The sequence below is a fragment of the Anopheles ziemanni genome, chromosome 2 (assembly GCF_943734765.1).
Source record: "Anopheles ziemanni chromosome 2, idAnoZiCoDA_A2_x.2, whole genome shotgun sequence".
NCBI classification, from domain to species: Eukaryota; Metazoa; Arthropoda; class Insecta; order Diptera; family Culicidae; genus Anopheles; species Anopheles ziemanni.
Window position 1 is genome coordinate 52,159,403 of NC_080705.1, and position 22,651 is coordinate 52,182,053.

Genomic DNA, 22,651 nt, shown 5'->3' on the forward strand with positions numbered 1-22,651 from the left:
CCATTGACGCAAAATCTATTGGTAAAAAATGGTTGTAGTGAGCTGAGAGTGAAGTGAACTTAAGGAAGTACCGTGAAGTGTCCTTGAGTATTTGTTTATCGCCACCATACCAGATAAAGGTATTTGGTGGTAACATATGATTTGCAATTAAAATTCATGCTGGTCTAGTGCTAATTGAGTTTTGGTTTTCTGAAAGAAGAAAAGTTAAAAAAAAATACCGTTTGGTGGAGTGAGTATACGATATTGTTCAGCGTTCGTGATCAAATGTGTATAATTTGGCTCATCTACCACATAAGTGTGCCGTTACAAATGAAACCGTTATATGCATGTTTAGTTATGTTATAAAACGGAGCATAAAGTTAAAAAACGAATCCATTACAAGCAGAGTAGTAAGAAAAGTGTGCCAAAGTCGAACGTCTAATTTTACGAAAAACAAATGGAATCTTCTATGCAAAACTATAACAAGCAGTAACAAAGAAGTCAATGAATATGAGAAATGTAATATGCTTTTATTTCTAATATATCGCTTTAAATGTGAATAACGTTTCCATCAGATTGTAAAGTGCTGATTAAAAAAACAAAAAGGACATCGCAAGTCTAGATGGAGCGATGTTTGTCCTTTCAAAAGTGCAAAACCCCAAGAATCAAAAATCAAAAACACTTTATCTGCTTCACCCCTACTGGTGTAAAAATCAAAGTTCATTTTTTTTATTCCTCATTTTAAACCTGAATCTTTTAAGAATACAACTGTTGAGTAAATTGTTTGTTTCTCCTGCACCACTAAAATTTACTTTTACCTTTTCTACTTCGTTGCAACTAACTTCAATATAAATTTAAACAAATACTACAGTGCAGTATGGGTCTAAACTTGGGAAAACGAGCCGCACCGAGCGCCGGAAACTCTCACAGGACAGTATTCTGCATGCAAAATTCGTTTGGCCATATCACCACTTTACAATTTCCTTAGATAACAACACACACAAAGTGCAGAAAAGCTTTGAAATCGAAGGTGAAAACGTAATGAATGCAGGAAAAGATAAAATAATAGCAGTCATTTAAAACAGTTCAGTGAAAACCTGTGGTAGCTTTTCATTTTAATAGACACTTAAAACACTATTTTGACTCCAAACTTAACTCGCTATGATTAAATCTATGAAAATTGATGAGGATGTCTTATATTGTAAATTCAGTTGTAATTTAATTTCACAAATTTGTTGTAATAATTGAATAAATGTCACATGCATTAAACCCACTTAGTATGACCTTTATGTGATCTTTAATATAAAACTGCTGAATAATTCTGATTACATACAAGCATGAGTTTTCAGCTTGAATTTAAATTGCAGCACATTCTACTTAGCTTATTGACTTCAGAATTATCCTCTCAATCAAAAACTTTCGATTTCTTCATAGTATTTTTCCCACAAATAATGTCCAGAGGCATATGCCTTTCCCAACCAACATGCCTGCCCCGCTCTACCTAATCCACAGTCCAAGATCGGTTCGATCGGACACAGAACAGAACCTGGCAGCGTTAGATGCGTGCAACCAAGGCGAAGATGACCTGCAGCAGTCTCAAGCGTTCAAAGTATTTAATTCCCTTATCCGGCTGGCTGTAGTCCGTTCCATATGGATCATGTTCATCCGCTAAATTTTACAGAGCTGGCTGCTGTCGAGGCTGAAGCTTCCATCAACACACGGGCTACAAAGTGCCAAAGGGAACCAAATTCATGCACACGACAACAATGAACTGCAAGCGATCCTTACACAACCAGCGGAAGCGGAAGTTTGTCTGCTAAGCGATAGCCCATATCGTATACTGCGGGTGAGTAGAAATATACAGAGTTTGGTTTATTGTAGAATAAATCCATGCAACTAACCCTGTTGCTATTTATTGAATTTATTTTTTATAACTTAGAATTTGCGAGTTACATTGAATCAACCTTTTGGAAAAATGATACTTTCACAAGAAGTAAACATATGTCATTGTTTTTTTTATCAATTTTATTATATATTTTTTTCCTTTGTCCATGTCGATTAAAGAGTGTAAACAATATTCTTTATAACACGCAATTTAAGGTAAACATGTTATTTAGTTTGTTTTCAACTACATGCACTCAACCCTTCTATTATACATACGATCGCGTGAGCCAATGTTTTCAACTTATCCTAGTTTCTGCTTTAAAGTGGTTTACAAAAAGGTCCTCAGGCGCTCGAGCGTTTTCCCTGAGGAGAAATTAAACGGATAAAACTACGTTCCATGTTACCTTTGGTTCAAGCACACGTTCTTTTTTGCTTATTCGAAGCATCGTTCCTTCAATGGCAATGTCGCTACCTATTTTGATGCCAACTTAATGTTTCCGTATCGTTGCTTCCAGCCAGATGCAATCTAGTGCTATCCGTTAGAAATTCTATCCTAAATCGGGACGAAGCTCTCTGATTTCCAAGGAAAACTCCTCGTAGGACCACGATGGGAGAGAGCTTCTTGAACCCTCACTTTTGACTCAGTCTGCATGGTCACGACTCACGTCATGTTTCTCTCTAGACGGCCGAAACGATGGACAGGAGTCTTATTCTCTCAGCATCCTTCGCCAACTTGCGGTCCTGATGTACTATAAAATGCCTTACGACACGTTATTTGTCTTCAGTCTACGGTTGGTCGCGATCTTATCCAGTTCACTTGATAAGAAACCGTCAAAAACGCCGTGGTCGAAAAAGAGTACAACAAATCAAACTGTTCATTTGTGTCTCACTTTAGGATGTGTAAGCCGTGTAAAAATAAGTAAAACGATCATGTATACACCTTTTCAGTTAAAAATATGATCGATGTGAAGTGAAAATATCAATATTGAAAATGAAGTGAAAGAATTATTTCGTTCAATTTTTTTATGTGTGTACTGACGAAACGATAGTTTTATCGACATTCTTAAAGAACTATCATCAAACGCAGCTCAGTTTTTCAAAGTGTCTTCGTAAATCCCGGGGCTAGGGACGTGTGACGTGCAATGTTGTAGATAGTCTTAATCTCCAACAACAGTTTAGGTCGTGCCTTTTATGGTTTTCTCTCCTCGTCTACACATGGATTAATCAACACGAAAGTTCCAGTTTTTTATGATGTTACACCTATATTACCTTCTATTTTGTTTTGTTGTTTTTGTTTAAAATCTCTCAAACATATCAACAATGAATTAGTTCTTAACCACATCAACTGACTGCATCACACCATACACATTATTAAGTCTACACACTTTCGCTCTTTGCGGATGATAAATTATTTTTGCATGTTTCAGTCTTTACTATCTTTTGAAATCTGATTATGATTTAAAATATTGTTCAAACTTTCCAACTAATGATTTTATTTAAGCTTCAATTTGACATGATTCGCTTGATTTCTCAAAACTGAAGTTCCAACCTAAAGCTGATGCTTATCAATTGTCAGCCCGTTAATTGAAGTTGATGGGCATGGTTGGCTGCCAGTAGGAGGTTAATAAATGGATCGCGCAAGATGTAGTTTGTCAAGATGTACACCATATTTTTCCCCTTCCGTTGCCATGTAGCTTTTCCGTTCAATAAACTTTTGACGAATGAACTTTTCCGGATAACACATTTAATTTTCAAGCTAAACTTTTAATTGAAACAATGCAAACTGCTTTGCGATGAATAAGAGATGTAATTGAATTGTTTTAGAGTATCAAAACGGGCGTGCATTTAATAACTAACAGCGACGAATGGTTAGCAATATTTTCGCATAAAAAAAAATTCCCTAAGTGGACACACATGAATTGAAATTTAAATCATTGTTCAATCAATGTTATTTCGTGTAACGTAATTTTGATTCTAGCTTTAAAGCTGTTGGCAGACTTTATTTTTATCAAAGATCCGTTGCTACTATAAATTTATCTTCTGAATGGAATGTAATCTTAATTTTTCATATAAATTGCTGAATAATTGCTGAGTAACAAAAGCACATTTTCGTTAGTTGAAACTAATTTATACTTAAATTAAACAGTTGTAGTATTGGGTATTCAGTTATATTTATTGTGTGCATTTGATAAAAATATGCTGCGAAAACACGATTGTGATGAATTGTAAAATATGATGTTTTCCTCATAATGAACTCATCCTCATAATCAACTCAACTTCGATTTATATTACTCTGAAATAATTTCTAGCCTTACACAAGATAGATATTTTACCGATGCAAAATTTAATAAAAACTTCTGTTGTTTAGTGTTTTGCTTTTATCTATTTTGCTTTTAACACGTATTTTAAACGTAAGTGAAAGTACCAAATGTTTTAGTACATGTGATTTAGACTAAGAATTTTTCTCAATTTTGTTGATAACGTTCATTATGGTCATAAAAGAACGAAATATAATATATTTCAGTTAAGTGCAGTTTTTTCATTAATAAAACCAATTCAGTGTCAAGAGACAGCAACAGTGAAAGTGAGCCTAAACGCACGAAGGACAATAGTAGTCCTTAGAAAAGTGCACCTACTCGGATGTTACCCGTTGCTATGTACGCACGAAAATCCCTACGACACATGTGGCGAAACTGTGGAAAACGGAGCGGCTTCACGATCGCGACGCCTCTGAAAATTCCCGTAAACTGGAGTCGAGTACTGCGCTTTCAGGGATCGGCCCGCCTCAACATTGACGAAGTCCTACAGGTTATTATGGTTTCCGGTGTTTTTTGATAAATCTAACATCCATAATAGCACGTGGCTGGTACGCGAAGAAACGCGTGATTAAGCCTCATCGCACTGACGTACTCTTAATTACCGTTAAATCAGCACGATTTAGCTGGTGGTTTCTATTCGGCAGGCTCATTTCAAATGGAGACGCCTGGTGCCGCGTAATTGCTCATCAAAGTTGAAAGGGAATCCACCCGAAACGTAAACAATTTTTTCTACGTAAATATAAGTAAAAAGCAAGCATTTTGCGTTTCAGGTTTTCCCAGAGAACCTCGTGAGGGCTTATCATTTCAAATTAGGTTTAAAAGAATTTCGATGAAGAAATAACCATACAAACTGAACGAACGTAAACGTGTTCTAGTCTAAGCCCGAGAGATACCCTCTGCTTATCTGCTTAATTGGCTTCGGCACATTTATCACTCAATCAATACAATACACCATATGACTGTCATATTTGTGTTGACATGCCAGTCGGTAAAGTTAGTGGTAAGCGAAAGCAAATCAACCGACCATTCCGTCAGGTCTGGTCCTCTGGGCATCGCAACGTTCAGGAAGCTAGAAGTAGGCACTCTATCGCACCACAACCATGACATTGAACTGACACAATCACTAAAATCGTCATCCAAAGGGTGCAGCCAAGCAGTTTAGTATCTAGTTACATCCATCACGGTACCATCTGTTGCATGTAAGCATGTGATAAACTAAAAGGCTTGACATTAACGGGTCCGTCCTTTGACTGGCATGTAGTTCAATGTTAAAAGCATTAGCAAGCGAACCTTTGATGAGTAAATTTTTCAACAGTGTGCAATCCTTTCGGGTTTCGCGTGGTGCACACAACACCAGTTGAATGAGAGCTTCTGATTGGATCGGTTTGTTATAGCACCGTCGGTTGAGCCGCAACATGAGCTTGTCGAAAAGCATTACCGACCGGACTTCATATGGAGAAATTCCTCGCGTGAGACTTTGTTGGATCGACGTAGTGAAAAAGACCATCCACATTAGATTAGCGTTCCTCGCGGTCGGTATAATTTTTAAAAAATTAAGTTCATCCCATCGAAGGATTATTATAACCCATTGCGAGTGGCTGCTCTTCCGGGAAAACAGCGCAAAATGGAAAGAACATACTCAACGTTCCGCTCTCAACGTATTCCGACAGGCTGCGGAGGCCGGCAACTTGGAGGAGTTCATACGGCTATACGAAGGGGACAACAATCGACTGACGGTGAAAGACAGCAAGGGTCGCACGGCAGCCCACCAGGCCGCCGCCCGCAACCGGGTCAACATCCTCACCTTCATCCACAGCCAGGGTGGAAATCTGAACGCACAGGACATGATTGGCAACACACCGCTGCACACGGCCGTCGAGAATGATTCGTTCGACGCGCTGGAATTTTTGCTAAAAATGTAAGTACTTAACAGCATCATCGCTCATCCTCCCGTGGTGCCGCTCCCTTCCAGCTTTTGGCTGATATTTCCGTGAATCTCGCATCGATAGAGAGTTGTCGAGTACGCTTCCTAGAAAAATCAGACTTTGTGCAATGTTCAGACGATGAGTTAGAAAATTAAGCTTTCCAAGTTTCTATTCCCTCCAATTACTCTTTGACCAAGGAAGCCCCGAGCTTCGGTAGTCATGTTTGAAGAAAGAGAAACCTTAGAGTGAATTTTCTCAGTTCATGCTGACTGATTATATTCTGTAATATGAAAGTAATGAATGGCCACTTCACTGCTTGCATTGGACGAATCTCTTACTTAATTTAAGAACATTCAAACTGTTATCATGTACGGAGTTGTCGAAAAGCAAGAAATTGTTTGGTTTGATGATTTTCTTTTCGGACTATTACAACCATATTTTTTCTTCTCCACACCTCAGTCCGGTGGCGACCAATATTCTCAACGATAAAAAGCTGGCTCCGGTGCATTTGGCCACGGAACTGAACAAAGTGAACGCGCTCCAAGTTATGGGCAAGTATCGGGAGGTCATCGACATACAACAGGGCGGCGAACACGGTCGGACCGCACTACACTTGGCTGCGATTTACGACAACGAAGAGTGTGCCCGAATATTGGTGAGTGTCGAAACTTATATGTTTATTCATTACACTTTTACAATTGGAGAACTATTTATCGTTCCTCCCAAATAGCATTTTTGAAAGTTTCTTACTACACTACTTCAAACATCAAGATTATAATTTTTTTTAAAACAATAAAATCCAGTCCAGAGATCGACAAAATGTTGCATCTGCTGTTCAAACAGAGCTAACACAAAATAAACATTTGGCCAAAAACAGTTAAAAAGTATGTGCAAACTTTAGCTTTAACGAATAGTATGATGCATATCGTTCAAATTGATAGTTACAAAACATCACAGCATTGTATGAATACCATTTCAGGTAATTCAGGTTGGTATTTAGGCTTTTGCATAATTTTTAATGATTATCTAAAGATTAAATTGCAAATGAATACCCAAAACTTCAAAATTTGATTGTCTCAAATTTCGTAAAACGTCGTTTAGAATGCACTGCAGGCTGAATAAAACAGTAAAGTAAAACACTTGATTTAGAGTCGATGTGATTTGCTGAAGTCGATGACTTCGGGAACCGGCAGTACAACCTCGTTTATGTACATCGTGTATTATAAATTAAAACATCAATTATTTCATTTCATTTAGTCTCTGTTGATGCCATCCTGTTGGTCATTTTTTAACTGAAATGTTATTCTATAAACATCAATTTCGGCATATTATAAACCAAATAAGCTGTATTAAAAGACTTGTACACGACAAATAGATTTAATGAGAAACTGCTCACGCTCTGTCAGTGTGCTGCAAAAGTCGAAGTGTTCCTTTAGGCTTTCCTCAATATGAGATTTGGAAATCTTCTTCAACCCCAACGTTTATTATAGCTTCGTTTTCCATATTTTATTTCAAGTATATTATGCGGAGCATTTTTGGAGACATCAACATCATTAGCATAACTTTTTCATTATCGTCAAGTTCGTGGTTCAACGGTCTTTACCACTCGATCAGAGTTAACTAAACGCATTAGGATGGATCTTTTCTGGTCATCAAACCAGTATGTCTTACTGCACCTTTTAACAGTTTGAAATAAAAAACCCTGAAGAACCCAGAAAATACCCAGATTTTAAAATTCTTCAAAAAAGTTTATGGGTGCTCTCTTTCTAACGTTAGCGTTAAAAAAATAGATACATTTTCGTCGGTGATAGGAAAAAAGTTAAGCAAGCTAATTTAATAAAGTAAATTTCATTTCATAAAGTTGCATTACTTAAGTACTTTAATAAAATATTCCGACGGTCAATAATGAGGCCTTACGTTTCTTGACCGAAACTTTAGCCTTAGCTGACAGAAACAATTCACGTTGGGATGTTTTTGGCCTAAAGAACGGAATGGTTAACCAAGTTTTCCTTCCGCCTGCCGTGACGGCCTCTGTTGTAATTTGGGGTCCCACAACACGATCCGTAGCCGAACCAAGGCTTCCTAATGTGTTTTAACCTTTACCCACAAGTGATCAAATAGTCAAAAATCAAAATCAGCTGAGTTTGGTGGACAGGAAATGTCTCACAACCATCAAACAAGTTCGTTCCGCGATAAAGCTGGATGTTTTAACATATAATCAAACGTAGTTAGTTCAATGTTTTGGCCTCGGCGGATTCAATTTAAATAATAAAGTTGTCAGACTTGTTCTGTATTTAAAAGCAATGAGTAAAAACTCTTTATTTTGCTTTTAACAGAAAATTGCCAGAAAAGAAATTATGGGTGCCCTCTTGATTATAACCAAGCAGTAATTCGAATGTATTTTGTATACGAGGTTGAATAGCTCAAAAATATTAAGAAAAACTTAGCTAAAGATGGTGTCGATAACCAACACCAGCAGAATATAAGTTATTCAAATTCTACTATCCGGGTTAGTAAAACAATCGGAAAATCGCGGATAGATACTGTAGACTGACTAAAAGAGTAAAGTTAATCATTTGATGTTCGGTTTGATCTGACCTCGTCAACAAGCATTTAAAAATCGTTCGTCTATGTCCAGAATAGAACGCAACACCATTTGCCTATCCCGCGCCTGTTTCGTTAAACATATTGCTTTATCAATTCCTGAGCTAGTATTGCCTAGTTTATAGTAATAAATACTTACGAAATTAGTTCTTTGAAAGGGGATTTTGGGGATTTTTATTTCTCACCCCCTGCGTAGATTTCAGAGTTTGGTGCCTGCCCACGGAAGCCGTGTAACAATGGGTACTACCCGATCCACGAGGCCGCGAAGAATGCCAGCTCGAAGACGATGGAGGTGTTCTTCCAGTGGGGCGAGTCGAAGGGTTGCACGCGAGAGGAGATGATCTCGTTCTACGACTCGGAGGGCAACGTACCGCTGCACTCGGCCGTGCACGGCGGCGACATCAAGGCGGTGGAGCTGTGCCTCAAGTCGGGCGCCAAGATCTCCACTCAGCAGCACGACCTCTCGACGCCGGTGCATCTGGCGGCAGCGCAGGGCGCTATCGAGATAGTGAAGCTGATGTTCCGCATGCAGCCGCTCGAGAAGCGCATCAGCCTGAACTGCACCGACATCCAGAAGATGACGCCCCTGCACTGCGCCGCCATGTTCGACCATCCGGAGATCGTCGACTACCTGGTGAAGGAGGGCGCCGACATCAACGCCATGGACAAGGAGAAGCGCTCGCCGCTGTTGCTGTCGTCGTCCCGCGGCGGCTGGCGCACGGTGATGACGCTGATCCGGCTGGGCGCCAACATCAGCCTGAAGGACGCCAACTCACGCAACGTGCTGCACCTGGTCATCATGAATGGAGGCTGCCTGGACGAGTTCGCCAAGGAGGTATGCCGCACGCAGTCCGAGATCTACCTGCTGCAGCTGCTGAACGAAAAGGATGACGCCGGCTGCTCGCCGCTGCACTACGCCAGCCGCGAGGGCCACATCCGGTCGCTGGAGAACCTGATCCGGCTCGGCGCCTGCATCAACCTCAAGAACAACAACAACGAAAGCCCGCTACACTTTGCAGCGCGCTACGGCCGCTTCAACACCGTCCGCCAGCTGCTCGACTCGGAGAAAGGCACCTTCATCATCAACGAGAGCGATGGCGAGGGCCTGACGCCGCTGCACATCGCCTCCCAGCAGGGTCACACCCGCGTGGTGCAGCTGCTGCTCAACCGGGGCGCCCTGCTGCACCGGGACCACAACGGGCGCAACCCGCTGCACTTGGCCGCGATGTCCGGCTACACGCAGACGATCGAGTTACTGCACTCCGTCCATTCGCATCTGCTGGATCAGGTTGACAAGGATGGGGTGAGTACCGTGATTTATCGAAACGTGACCAACATGCTGCTTGGCGTGCTTCGTCCAAGGGATCAGTTCAGCGATTCGATACGACAGCAGACCGTTTATTTTAACACATACTTATGGCAAAGTGGACGTGTCGCTTTCTTTACGCCACATTCCATAGAGTATACGAAAAATTCGATTCCGTGTAATTTTATTCCAATGAAAATCTTGGTTAGTTTTGATACGCACCGTCAACATGATTTTTCGCTTCCTTCACAATGATACGTTTGCGTGTGTAAAGCAAACTGATGTCAATTATCACATCTTGAACCTTTCAGTGTATTTATATATTTTTATTTTTTGAAACAGATAATTTTAGAAAAAGCGAAACTGTTCAGCGAATCCATAGTTAATTTTGCTATGTGCTTATTTTCTTTTTTAACACTAAAATAGAAATAGGGGAACGGCTGAATATTTTTGTAAAAGAAAATAAGGAATGGATTTTTTTTAAATCCCAAGCTGCATCCAAAACAAAAATTTCAGATTTTTCTGTTCGTCCAGTTCCCAGAACCAGCTTGACTAGAATGCTTTTAGGGGTCATATTGACCCCTATTTTTAAAACGGTATAAATTCACTATTTTCGAAGAATTTTCAAATCCGTAAACTGTTACTTTTTAGTATGTTTATTAACTATCCTTTGACGTTTTTGGTTTTTCCATACATTTCTTCATCATTCCGCTAGCTCGGTGTATAGCAAAAAGGGTCGAAGTTGTGGTTTTTCAGCTTTTGTTTGTTCAAAATTTATTATGTAAATAAAAAAAAATGTGCGCTAGAAAGTTAGTATGTTGAGGAACATTTCAAAACTAAAATCAAATCTTTGCAATTACAAATCGCTGTAAATTGGCCTGGAAGATCGAAAACATTTAACGCCAACTCTCAAAGTTACGTATCGCGCATTACGCTTCGAAATGCTCGCGTACGGAATAACGGAACAAAGCGCAGTAAGGAAAAAACAAATGGATTTTTTTAAAAGCCACATCTTTATGGTCAAATTGTGGCGTCATTTGTTATCTTAAAAATATGAAATTAGTTTTTAAAGGTGGCCTAAGATATAAGCATTATAGCGCACACTGAACTTGCATGATACATTTTGATAAATTTAAAGTTGAAAAAGATTAAAATTCGATTTACATCGATCTTTTTTGCTATATACTGAGGCTATATATGAGCTAGCAGAATGATGAAGTGGTACATCAGAAAATAAAAAAAAGCCAATAGTTAGTTAACAAATATACAAAAAGTAACAGTTTACGGATTTTAAAAATCTTCAAAAATAGTGAAGTTATAGCGTTTTAAAAATAGGGGTAAAAATTACCATAGTATTCTAGTACCAAGATTCCAAAGCAATGTATTCTAGTGTTAAGACATCAAAATCCTGATAAAGGGTGTCCCAGAAAGTATAAGCACGATTTCAAAATTAGGTAAAAAATAAAACCTGTTCCAGAAACTGAATTTTTGTTTCATAAATTGTGTTTGGGTTCTGTTCTGGACTATTTGCGAAAGATAAAAATTTTAACAATTTAATCGTATTCTAATGACCGCACTTTTGATCTGTCGCCTTCGATATGGCTCAGCACATACTTGTCGTGAACGGTTTTCGACACTTTTGAACGGTTTTACAGTTTTTTTGAAAACTGTCGATGTTTTCCGTAGCTTTAACATGTTTTCTCACGTGTGCCTTCGTTAGCGCTCAAAATATCTCAATTGGTCTGGTCTTGGCCGACTCTTCGTCGAGCTGATGAATGAGGATTTGCCGCACAGCAGCTTGTCGTACAGCTTCCGGCCCCGAAATTTAACGTATGCAGCCTAATTTGCACTCCGTTTCGATTTCTTTTGGATTTTGTACGATTTTAAATTCAATCTTGTCTTGGCACATTGGACGTTACTTTTTGATGTACCCATTTGTTGAGCCACATCGTGAATGGAACTTTCCTATTTTTGCTTGAATGCTTTTGCTCTTTCCCGGTTCAACTGTTGGTCGATAGGACCAGATTTTTGACCACTTTTCGACGTATCCTCGAAGCTGGACTCCTCCCGCAACTTTTGGATGGCGGTTCGTACGGCTCCGATACTCACACCTACCGATTTCGCCAATTTCCTTAGCGAAATGCTAGGAGTCGAACACCATTTGTGCAGAACGCTTTTGCGCTTTTTGACGGAAATGCCTCGCATTTTAACAGAAACGGTTGAAAAAATAGTTTCGATACACTATCTAGTAGGTTTGAATGTAAACAGTCAAACACCCGAAGAATCAACTGTTTGGCGTCATCCGTTTTCCAGAAACGTAATTTAGAAATCGTGCTTATACTTTCTGGGACACCCTTTAGTAACTTAACACTAGAAACCAAAAAGCGGTCGGTTTTTACCGCTACGCATTTTTCGAATTTAACATCTCAAAAAAAGATAGTCAACAAATATACTAAAAAGTAGACCAATCCTCTCAATGGCAATTTTCAATATACCGGCCACCATGTAGAACACCGCGCTTCATTTGGCCACGATGGAAAACAAACCAAACGCGGTGGTGCTGCTGCTCAGCCTGGGCTGCAAACTGCTGCATAACTACATGGACATGAGCGCGATAGACTACGCGATCTACTACAAGTATCCCGAGGCGGCGCTGGCCATGGCGACTCACGAGGAGCGTTCGGCCGAGGTGATGGCCCTGAAGTCGGACAACATCCGTGCGTTACGCTCGCCCTCATCGCGTCGATGCCGCGTGTCTTCGAAGCCGTACAGGATAATTGCATCACCAAGGCGAACTGTAAAAAGGACTCGAAAAGCTTCTACGTAAGTGTCGCCACCGCCAGAGGGCGGCGGCCATCGTTGAGTTAATTGATTTCCTTTCAGCGAACCTCACTGAAGGCAGGACTCCTTGGCACATGGTCAGAACACGTGGCTATCATTTGAGTTTAAATATTGTAATAATCGACCACCACGACCATCCTCCCCCGCACAGATCCGGTACTCGTTCAGCTGCCTCCAGTGTCCGGCACTGTACGCCCAGATGGACGCCCGAACAGGGGAAGCAGTTCAGATTTCCAAACCGATTCCACTTCCGGCACTCAACGTAAGCCACGAGCTGTTCAAGCTCCTCGCTCCGCAGCGATCCTTAGGGGTTGAATGCCTTCCGCATGAGTACTGCAGAATGTGCATGCGTTTTTCTGCAACGTTCCTTGATTTAGCCTACAACTTGTTCTAGCTTGGACAGCTTCTGACACTGCATGTTTGTCAACGTCAACTCACTCTACTTGTTGCTCAATTTTGGTTGTATTTATTCTTCATATTCCCATACATTCACCGCAGTCTACCCTCGATTCGGACCGTATGAGTCAAGATTGTTGGTCCAGATTTTATTCCAGATAACCATTCTACGTGTTTTGGTGTGTTAAGAAATTTCGCGATATTCAAAACAAAAGAACGCAGCAAAACCTTCTATGGCAAGGATGTCTTCACATCCACTTTTTTTATTCAATGGTTTTGAAGACGGTGAAGATGGAGTACACTCTGCTACGTTTGTATGGACCCAAACATTTCACGTGGAAAGTGTATCCCTTTTTCCATTGCTAAGCATGCTTCACAGAACTACTTTCACCGAGGACAAGAAATGCAAGCCATCAATCAACAACAATTTCACGACAAAAATAAAAATAAACATAAATGAACCACGTACGCTCGGCTGCACCAACGTTTGAACTAATACCCTTACATTTGCTTGACTCACTGCAGATAAAATATTCATTTAGCGCCTACCAGAAATCACAAGAAGCGATTGCCGAAATGCGAAAAACCTTGAACGATCCCAAGTGGCGCCCGCATCCCTTGCATGTAGTGAATGTGAGTTACTTGCCTAAAAGCTTATGCCTTGAGCCACGGTCACTGTAAGCTGCTGGTGAACTCCGTACGGCTAACAGCTTTAAATTGTTGCTTCTTGTGCTATACCTTGCTTTAGTGTTGTGGTTCTGCACTGAAAATGTTTGCATTAATTATCAGGTATTGCAATGTTTGTAACAACATAAAAGGACGTGTGAATATTTTACAAATGGTATGGTTTTTCATACTTAAATAACGAGTCTCAGGTAAATACTAAAAATAGAAGCGTTTAAAATGTTTTTGTTGTGAAAAAGTATGGTTTTAAGAGAGAAAAAGGAATGAAATTTTGATACAAAAAAGTTAGATGATTTTGCAACCATGAATCAAATTAACGATAAGCTTATTTTCTAATACGTTGCCTAGAAATCATTTTGCCAATGCCTTCTGCCAAATTCTTGAGTAGTTCTCAACACTAGCAACGGCTTTTACTGCTCAATTCCGAAACCCTAATACAGCAAGTACAAGCTTAAATATTTTAAACAGTTAACATATTAGAAGAGGTATACTTGAGTATTTACGTTGGCTTTTCGAGGGTTTCCCTTTCTTCTTGTGTTATTTTTGCGTTTAGGACATAACTTAAACAAGGGATTATAATATTCTTTTTCATAACTCATTCAAGGTAGATAATTTAAAAAAAATACAAACATTTTTGAGCCACAAAACAAAACACGGACATTTTGAACATTGCCAAAGATTTCAATTATATTCTGGAGATTGCTAGGTGCGACAATATAAGCCCAAACATTCTAAAATATTGAACCTAATTGTAGATTTAAGGTGAATTATAATGATTATATGATTGAAATACGTTCTCATTATGTGTACGAAACAACAAAGCGTTGTATGTTACGAAGTGGCTTAAAAATTATTGTAGAAATATGGTTTTGGAAATTAGCAAATTATTAGAAAATAAGGAAAATATTTTTTTAAAGAATTTGTGAGATTCATACAATTTTAATTTCAAAACAAGTTCAACAATTTTCGAAACATTTAAAATGGAAATCACCAAACAGACAGCTTAAGCGTTTGCGTGTTGAATTTAATCTCATTCATTAAGTTAGCGACTAACTTTGTAGTAAATGGAACATCTATTAGAATATGAAACGCGTTGGTTCATACGTAAGACGTTATTTACGATTTTTCCAAACGTGCAACGTATCGCTTTATAACGCTTTCAGCTTGGCTCGCTATTTGTTCCTTGCATTTCCACGTTTCTCAACGCACATTCAATATCGCTCTTGTGCATGTAAACGACTTAGACTACGAGCAATGGCAGCTATGCTGTTAACGCTCAAACTTAGTACAACATACAGCTCACCAACAATGTAATGCAATTAATGTTTCCTTTCAAAACGATTCCACGTCAACTCCACGACGCCATTCGTTGCGCTTTCACAAACCAGGCAATGGTGGCTCACGGACGCGTGGAACTGCTCGCCCATCCCCTCAGCCAAAAGTATCTGCAGATGAAGTGGAACTCGTACGGCAAGTACTTCCACCTGGCAAACCTGTTGTTCTACAGTGTGTTCCTGTTTTTTGTCACGCTGTTCACGTCGCAGCTGATGCGAAGTGTCGTCCCGGTCGGACACGGACAAGCAAACGTGAGTTAACACCCGGCCGATGTCGCCATCGAATCGCCTGACTTTACGTCCTCCCGCTAATGTCGAACGCTTACGCTTAAGGAAACCCATGGTGATGGTGGTGTTGCCGGTTCCTACGGAGGGCAACAGGTACTAGCACTACGCTCAGCGCTCATTAGAGCCAAGGGATACGGATATGGCGGGGCGCAGAACACAAGTGGAGCCATCGCACCACCACCAATCGAGGAGCAAATGGACATCACGACCACGACGCTGGTGTCCGGCATCGGCATTATCCTGTACATCGTGGTGAACGCTCTCCGGGAGCTGGTGCAGGTGTATCAGCAGAAATGGCACTACCTGCTGGAACCAAACAACTTCATCTCGTGGATCCTCTACACGTCGGCGCTGATCATGATCTGGCCCATGTTCTCTGGTGGCATGTGCTTCAGTATCAACTACTCGGCGGCTTCGATCACCGTGTTCCTTTCCTGGTTTAACCTGTTACTATTTTTGCAGCGCTTCGATCAGGTGAGGTTCACTCGTCTAGTTTTAGCTCTTCGGTTTTCTCGTACGAAACTTCTTGGTAAAAGCAAACTTATTTATTTTTTACCAACTGACCAGTAGCAGCGGCTGTCACTGTTCGGAAAAACATCAGCGGGTTGATTAGGGAACAGAGTAAAACTGTTTACTGTTTTCAAAATAATTTAACCATTCTAATCAGAGGTGGACCAGTCCCTTCCAGGGCCACTATTGAAGTTTAGCTTATAAGAGCTTGTAATCCTTTATACATGTTTGCAGCATTGTAATATGATTGAACATTTTCATATGATGGCTATTTTCTATACTAACAGTGAGTTTCCAAACAGTTCTAAAGTTATTTTTGATAACTCCTTTACATTTGTTATTACGAATGGTAATTAATCTGCATGAGAAATAACAGGATATGAATTCAAAATAATGCTTCGGTTTGTAGCCGCTTTGATTCCTTTACCAATTTTGCTCGCTGTCCATTCGAATGCCTGCTGTCGACGAAAAAACACAAATGATAAAAAGAAATATGTGAAATGTTAGTGACAAACAATATCGGTTGTTTCGGTATGAGGCTTTTCAGTCCGGGCCTCCTTAAGCTTGGGGCCCCCAGCGGACGCTCAGTCCGCTGATAGGTAGATCCACCTCTGATTATAATTTTTTTTTTGTTTTCAAAAGAGGCTCACGAGTGCCTCGAAGGTGTGGGTTCGAATCACAACCGTGACCGGAGACCCTCCCTCTTACGAGAGTACGGACTATCCACGTGCGTAAAGAGAAGAAGTCTAATAAACCCCTAAGGGAGGGGGACAAGACTGTAGAGCAGGGATGTCAAACATACGGCCCGCGGGCCACATCCGGCCCGCAAGAATATCGGATCCGGCCCGCGGCCCCTTTCAAGCAAAACATCGAATGTTTGGATCTTTGATTATTAGCTTTTGTTTGAATTGCCAAATGTTTTTTGGTGAATTAAGAATTGCAAAAGAACTGAATGAACTTCAATTTAAACAATTTCTTTAAGAAAGTGATATACAACTTTGTTCCACATCACGCCGATATATTGAGATTGACAAGAGCAAAAATTTCACATAGATTTTCGAGGCAAGCGAATAAATCTTCTCTATATCTATAAAAATGAATGTTTGTATGTTCGTGATGCTAAAACTCAAAATCGGCTGGACCAACCTTGATGACGTCTTCGTATGATTTGTTCCTTTTTACCCAAGGAAGGTTTAGGAAAAAAAAGAAATTTGAAAATTCCCAAGGAAAAGCCGGAAAATGGGGAAATTAGGTAAAAACGGCTTTTTTCCATATAAAAAAAAATTACCTTCTCTAACGAAAACGATTGGACTTATCCCAACAAAGTCTTCCGCTGATTTGTTTCTTTTGGCCCAATAAAAACAATCCAAGTTTGAAAAATTCTTAGAAAAAGCCAGAAACCCAGAAAACTCGATAAATGCTTTTTTCCATAAAAAAATGAAACTTATAAAAATGAGTGTTTGTTTGTTTTTAACGCTAAAACTCAAAATCAGCTGAGCCAATCTTGACGATGTAATCAGATTATTTGTTCGTTTTTATTCATGAAAGCTTTAAAAAAAGACAACTTTAATATTGTCTAAGGAAAAGCCGGAAAATGGAAAGATTTGTGAAAATTGCATTTTCCATACAATCATATCAAATATACGATGTATAATTTAAACTAAGAAACCGCTTGGCCAATCTTAACGAAGTTCTGGGATGACTTTTTTCCTTCTTACCCATACCGATTACAATTGTGACAAATCATGAGTCCGAATTCACAGATCATCGAATAATTTAATCTCGGTTAATCAACAAGCGATCGTCTAGATCACGTGTATTTGGTTCTGATACGCGTTGAATGTATTTTATTGAGTGGCAGAAAGAGCTTTCTTGCTAAATACATATGCATTTTGAGTATTTAAGTTCAGGGAAATCTATCAAACAAATTTGCAAGTACGTCGCCTGATGGGATATGGCGTTTTTTGGCATTGAAGGAGAGGACTAAAGTGTCTATACGTAATAGAAAGATTATTTTTATGAAGCCATAAAAAGTTTCGTTGATTGATATGTATAAAAATGACATCGCCGAACAAATTTCACATCGCTTTTGAAAAGGAAATTTTGAACAAAAAAATGGAAAAACTGGAATTTTAAAACATTCTTTGGATTTGTCGGATATGCCGCGACTTAAAGATAGATCTGTTATTGTTATGTGTTGTCGACATCTTCATGAACCGAATCTATGGGGCTTCCCTTGAGTTTCAATACTTTGTTAGTCCAATATTAGCGTATTATTAATATGGGACGAGGCGAAGTTCGTTGGGCCAGCTTGTAGTGTTATAATAAATACAAAACAAACGTCATGAACTACAAGAGCATTTAAAAAAAATAATAGATGTGGAGCAATAAGTTAACTGTAATAATAATGCACATTTACTTATTTGATATCTTAAATTTACTAAAAATCAAAATGCACAATAGTGTTAAAGCAGGTATCTTTTACTGAAAGTTGTAAATTTTATAAAAAATAATATAATATTTAAAAAATTTGAAGGTGTTGAACACGATTGAATGTTTGGATCAAACCACACTGATAAGAACATATTTTCATCAATCCAATCAATTATATGGTTTGGCCCGCGAACCTTTTTTGGGAGGAAATGCGGCCCGCGAACCTATTTTGGAAGGAAATGCGGCCCGCGAGGTGAAACGAGTTTGACATCACTGCTGTAGAGGGTCGCGTTACGCCAAGAAGAAGTTTATAACTATCCTGTTGGTTGATTAACGCTTGCATTAAAAAAATAGACTAATTTTCATCGGTGATAAAAAAAAGTTAACAAAGCTAATTGAATGAAGTAAATTTTATTGTAAGATTACATTTTTTAGGTACTTTCAACAAATATTCCGACGCCCAGTAAACCGAGCTTACGGTACTTGGCCAAAAATGTATCCATAGCCAACAAAACCAGTCATGTAGGAATGTTTGTCAGTGGTTCTGCGGCATTCAAGGCCAAATGCTACTCCGTTTGGACTTTAAAATGTTAGAATAGATCCTACCTTTAAGTGTTGTAAATGTTTTTTTTCGATTGGTTGTAGTTGAGAGGCATAAGGAGGGTTAGCAGTGTCGGGTATATCAATTATTTTAACTGTTTATCTGTTTATTTATTGTAATTATTTATCTGTTCATTTTTAATTTTATAATTATTTATCATTCCTCTGATGCTCTTTGGACATGACTTATTGTGGCCACGTATGCCCAAACCACTGAATCGTACTCTTTATGATGTTTTCTGATAAAGTTGCTGCTCACTTCTCCATACGCCGGAAATCTTGACAGAAAGAACAGCGGTTTTGTGCATAGCCTTCTCGCTGATTATCAGCCACGATTCAGCCAAAGCATTTTAAATATACTGTAACATGCTTCAAAAGCAACATAAAGTACCAGGGTGTTTTACCACTTGCCGCCATCTGGCTTGATGTTTGATGTTTTAACACACAATCAAACGTAGCTGGTTTAATGTTTTGGCCACGGCGGATTTAATTTAACACGTTCCGTACCGCGTCACCCAAATATGGGTGACAGCAGTTTTTAGTTAAAAGTTTGAAATAAATGAAAATGCAACATAAAAATTATTATAATATTTTTTATAAATTTTTGGGAAGCTAAATTTTTGCTTGGCCTTCGAAAACAATCGGTTTAACAAATATTATAAACAAATTGTAATTTGTTTTTAAATTTAAAAATGATACTCTTTATTTTGCTTTCAACAGAAAGTTGCTAGCGCTTTCCGTTTTTTTCATGAAAAGTCGTTAAAATTGGTCTATTTTGTTTTTAATGCAAACGTTATAAAAGTAAAGTTTCAAAAATAAACAGTATATGGATTCCAAACAGGAGACAATTTTGAATGACCAGTGAAATAAATTCGAAACTCATTAAGTAATTGACTTGTTGCCATGCACGTTAGAAAACTTGTTGATTTATCATACAAATGAGAAAAATTGTTTTCTAATATATTTGAGTTCTCGAACTGAACTATTTCGAACAAAAATATCTCTGGAAAGCGCACCCATGATCAGGACAAAAGAAAGCAAACCTCGTGGTGACTGTATAAAGGAGCAACAAAAAATAAGAATTTCTTTTTTGCCCTTCCGGTATTTGCGCAGTTTGTGAAATTTCATCTACATTGTTTTCTTTCCCTTCTCGCTGCAATTCAGATCGGAATCTACGTGGTGATGTTTCTGGAAATTTTGCAAACGCTTATTAAGGTGCTGATCGTCTTCAGCATACTGATAATAGCGTTCGGGCTGGCTTTCTACATTCTTCTGTCGAAGGTAAGAGAATTCGGTTTGGCGCGTTCCGGTGCGCGCGGAAATGTGGAAATGTATAATAATCGTTCGCGCAATGCGGGCTTTTCTGCAGATCAACGAGCCACAGGTAAACCATCTATCCTTCTCGTCCATCCCGATGTCGTTGGTGCGGACGTTTTCGATGATGCTGGGCGAAATGGACTTCGTCGGCACGTACGTCCAACCGTTCCACGTCGGCGATCTACCGTTTCCACTTCCGTCGTTCGTCATCCTGTGTAAGAAAAAGCGAATTCGTCGTGTGTGGAACGCTAGAAGCTTTGATCTTTAATATTTTTCATCTAAATATGCAACGTTGCTCAGGTCTGTTCATGATTCTGATGCCCATTTTGCTGATGAATCTGCTGATCGGTCTCGCGGTCGGTGACATCGAGTCGGTTCGCCGGAACGCCCAGCTCAAGCGACTCGCAATGCAGGTGGTGCTGCACACCGAACTGGAACGCAAACTACCCCAGATGTGGCTCGAGATGGTCGACAAGATGGAGCTGATCGAGTATCCGAACGAAAAGAAGTGCAAGCTCGGCTTTCTGGACTCCGTGCTGCGTAAGTGGTTTTGCAATCCATTTACGGATGACTACAAAGGTAACGTATCGAAATAGCCGTGCATTGCCGTTGTCCTTCGCGAGGAAATTTTGAAGCAAACTAACGAGTGTTGGTCTCTTCCCCGCGTCCAGGTGGAATCGATTACGTGCTGGAAAATACGGAAGACTACATAGCGGTCGAGCTGGAGAAGCAGAAGCGAAAGCTGCGAGACATCAGCGGTGCACTCGATGCCCAACATCAACTTCTTCGATTGATCGTACAGGTTAGTTTATTCGACACACATACACACACAAAATGCCTACTCAGATTATCTTGATCTGCATTTCCATGTATCTCTTTTGCCATTAATGGTCTCACCTTCCTCCTGTTGCAGAAAATGGAAATCAAAACCGAGGCGGACGACGTCGATGAGGGCGTCTCAACAAGTGACCTCAAAGGGCAAGGTGGTATGCTAACTAGTCGAGCGTCCCGTTGGTCTTCCCCACGGATCCGTAAGAAACTGGGCGCTACGCTGAGTTTCAACAAGTCCATTGGCAAATAAAGGAAGGATGTCAATGTTAGTGCAGTTTTTAATGTGAACTTCAACGATTCCCAATAGTTTGTACACGCGAAATCGAAAACGACGGTTTCAGATGGAGATTGTAAGTGTTTTAGGTGTTTTAGATTATCTTCAAGCAAACTCTTTTAAAAAGGTGTGCACACCGAAGTAGAAGATAAAAAAAATGACTAACTGTTAAACGGAAGTGACTAATGAAAATAGCTTTTTAGAAAGAGAACTGTTTGGTAACCGATAAGAGCTTTTTTCGAATCAATTACATTCCATGCCTAGATGTTTGTATCTTAAAAGAAATAAATGTACAAGAAATTAAATAAATGAATACATTAGCCATAAACAAACCCAATCCGGTCATGATTCCTGTTTCCATGAGCTATAGACATGAGTCATTTTTCATAAATAATTTCGTCTTTGATTTTGTGTCGAGTCCATGAAATTGGTGTATCGATAAAAGATTGAGTGCTTACTAATTTAATTTAAAAAAAATTAAATTGAAATTTTTAACTTGTTTAACACCCTCCAGCAGCTATAAGCAGCTATAAGTTGAAGGCCTCAAAAACATGCAATACATTCAAACCAATCAATTTTTTTTTTCAAAATTTATTTAATTTCAATTTCGAATTTCATGCGAAATCATCAATAACTTTCCAAAAAAATCATTTTCGATGAATACCACTTTCTATTAACCAAATTGACGGATAATTTATGTTTTGATGATGATGATGAGTCCCACCGCTTACCCCTACATAGGTTTGAGAGGGACGAAAGTATCTTGCGATATTGAATATAAATCATCAAACGAGAGGGGGCATTGGGGCATTACTCTGCCGAACATTCGCATCCAACTCTGCTCCATTCATACAACGGTCGCCATCAATTGCACAAGGAGGTACATCTTAGATTTCCCAACTAGCAAAAGGGGACCACTTTCCGGAGTAGGGCAGGTATTTTCGCACAGATTTGGTTAACACCGCCAGCTATCAATGGTTGATAGTGTGGTGAAACCCACCAGTACTACTTAAGGGACCTGATCTTGTTCCTTGCATACAACGGTCCCGAGCAATCACCTCGAAAGGCAAATCGCCGAGTCCCCCAAGGTAACGAGGCACCACCTTCCGGAGTGTAAAAGGGTATTT

At 39.5% G+C, this 22,651-nt stretch overlaps 1 protein-coding gene across 1 annotated transcript; it reads left to right on the plus strand.

Moving 5' to 3' along the window:
• The first annotated feature begins 1,462 nt into the window (after positions 1–1,462).
• Positions 1,463–21,500, plus strand: LOC131282138 (transient receptor potential cation channel subfamily A member 1). The gene is given in 16 exon segments (XM_058311538.1): positions 1,463–1,588; positions 1,661–1,825; positions 5,852–6,099; positions 6,566–6,761; positions 8,907–10,013; positions 12,526–12,724; positions 12,727–12,839; positions 13,009–13,119; positions 13,779–13,886; positions 15,326–15,523; positions 15,605–16,033; positions 20,267–20,383; positions 20,472–20,634; positions 20,720–20,998; positions 21,091–21,221; positions 21,333–21,500. Coding segments are annotated over 16 exon segments (3,858 nt in total).
• The last annotated feature ends 1,151 nt before the right edge of the window (positions 21,501–22,651 follow it).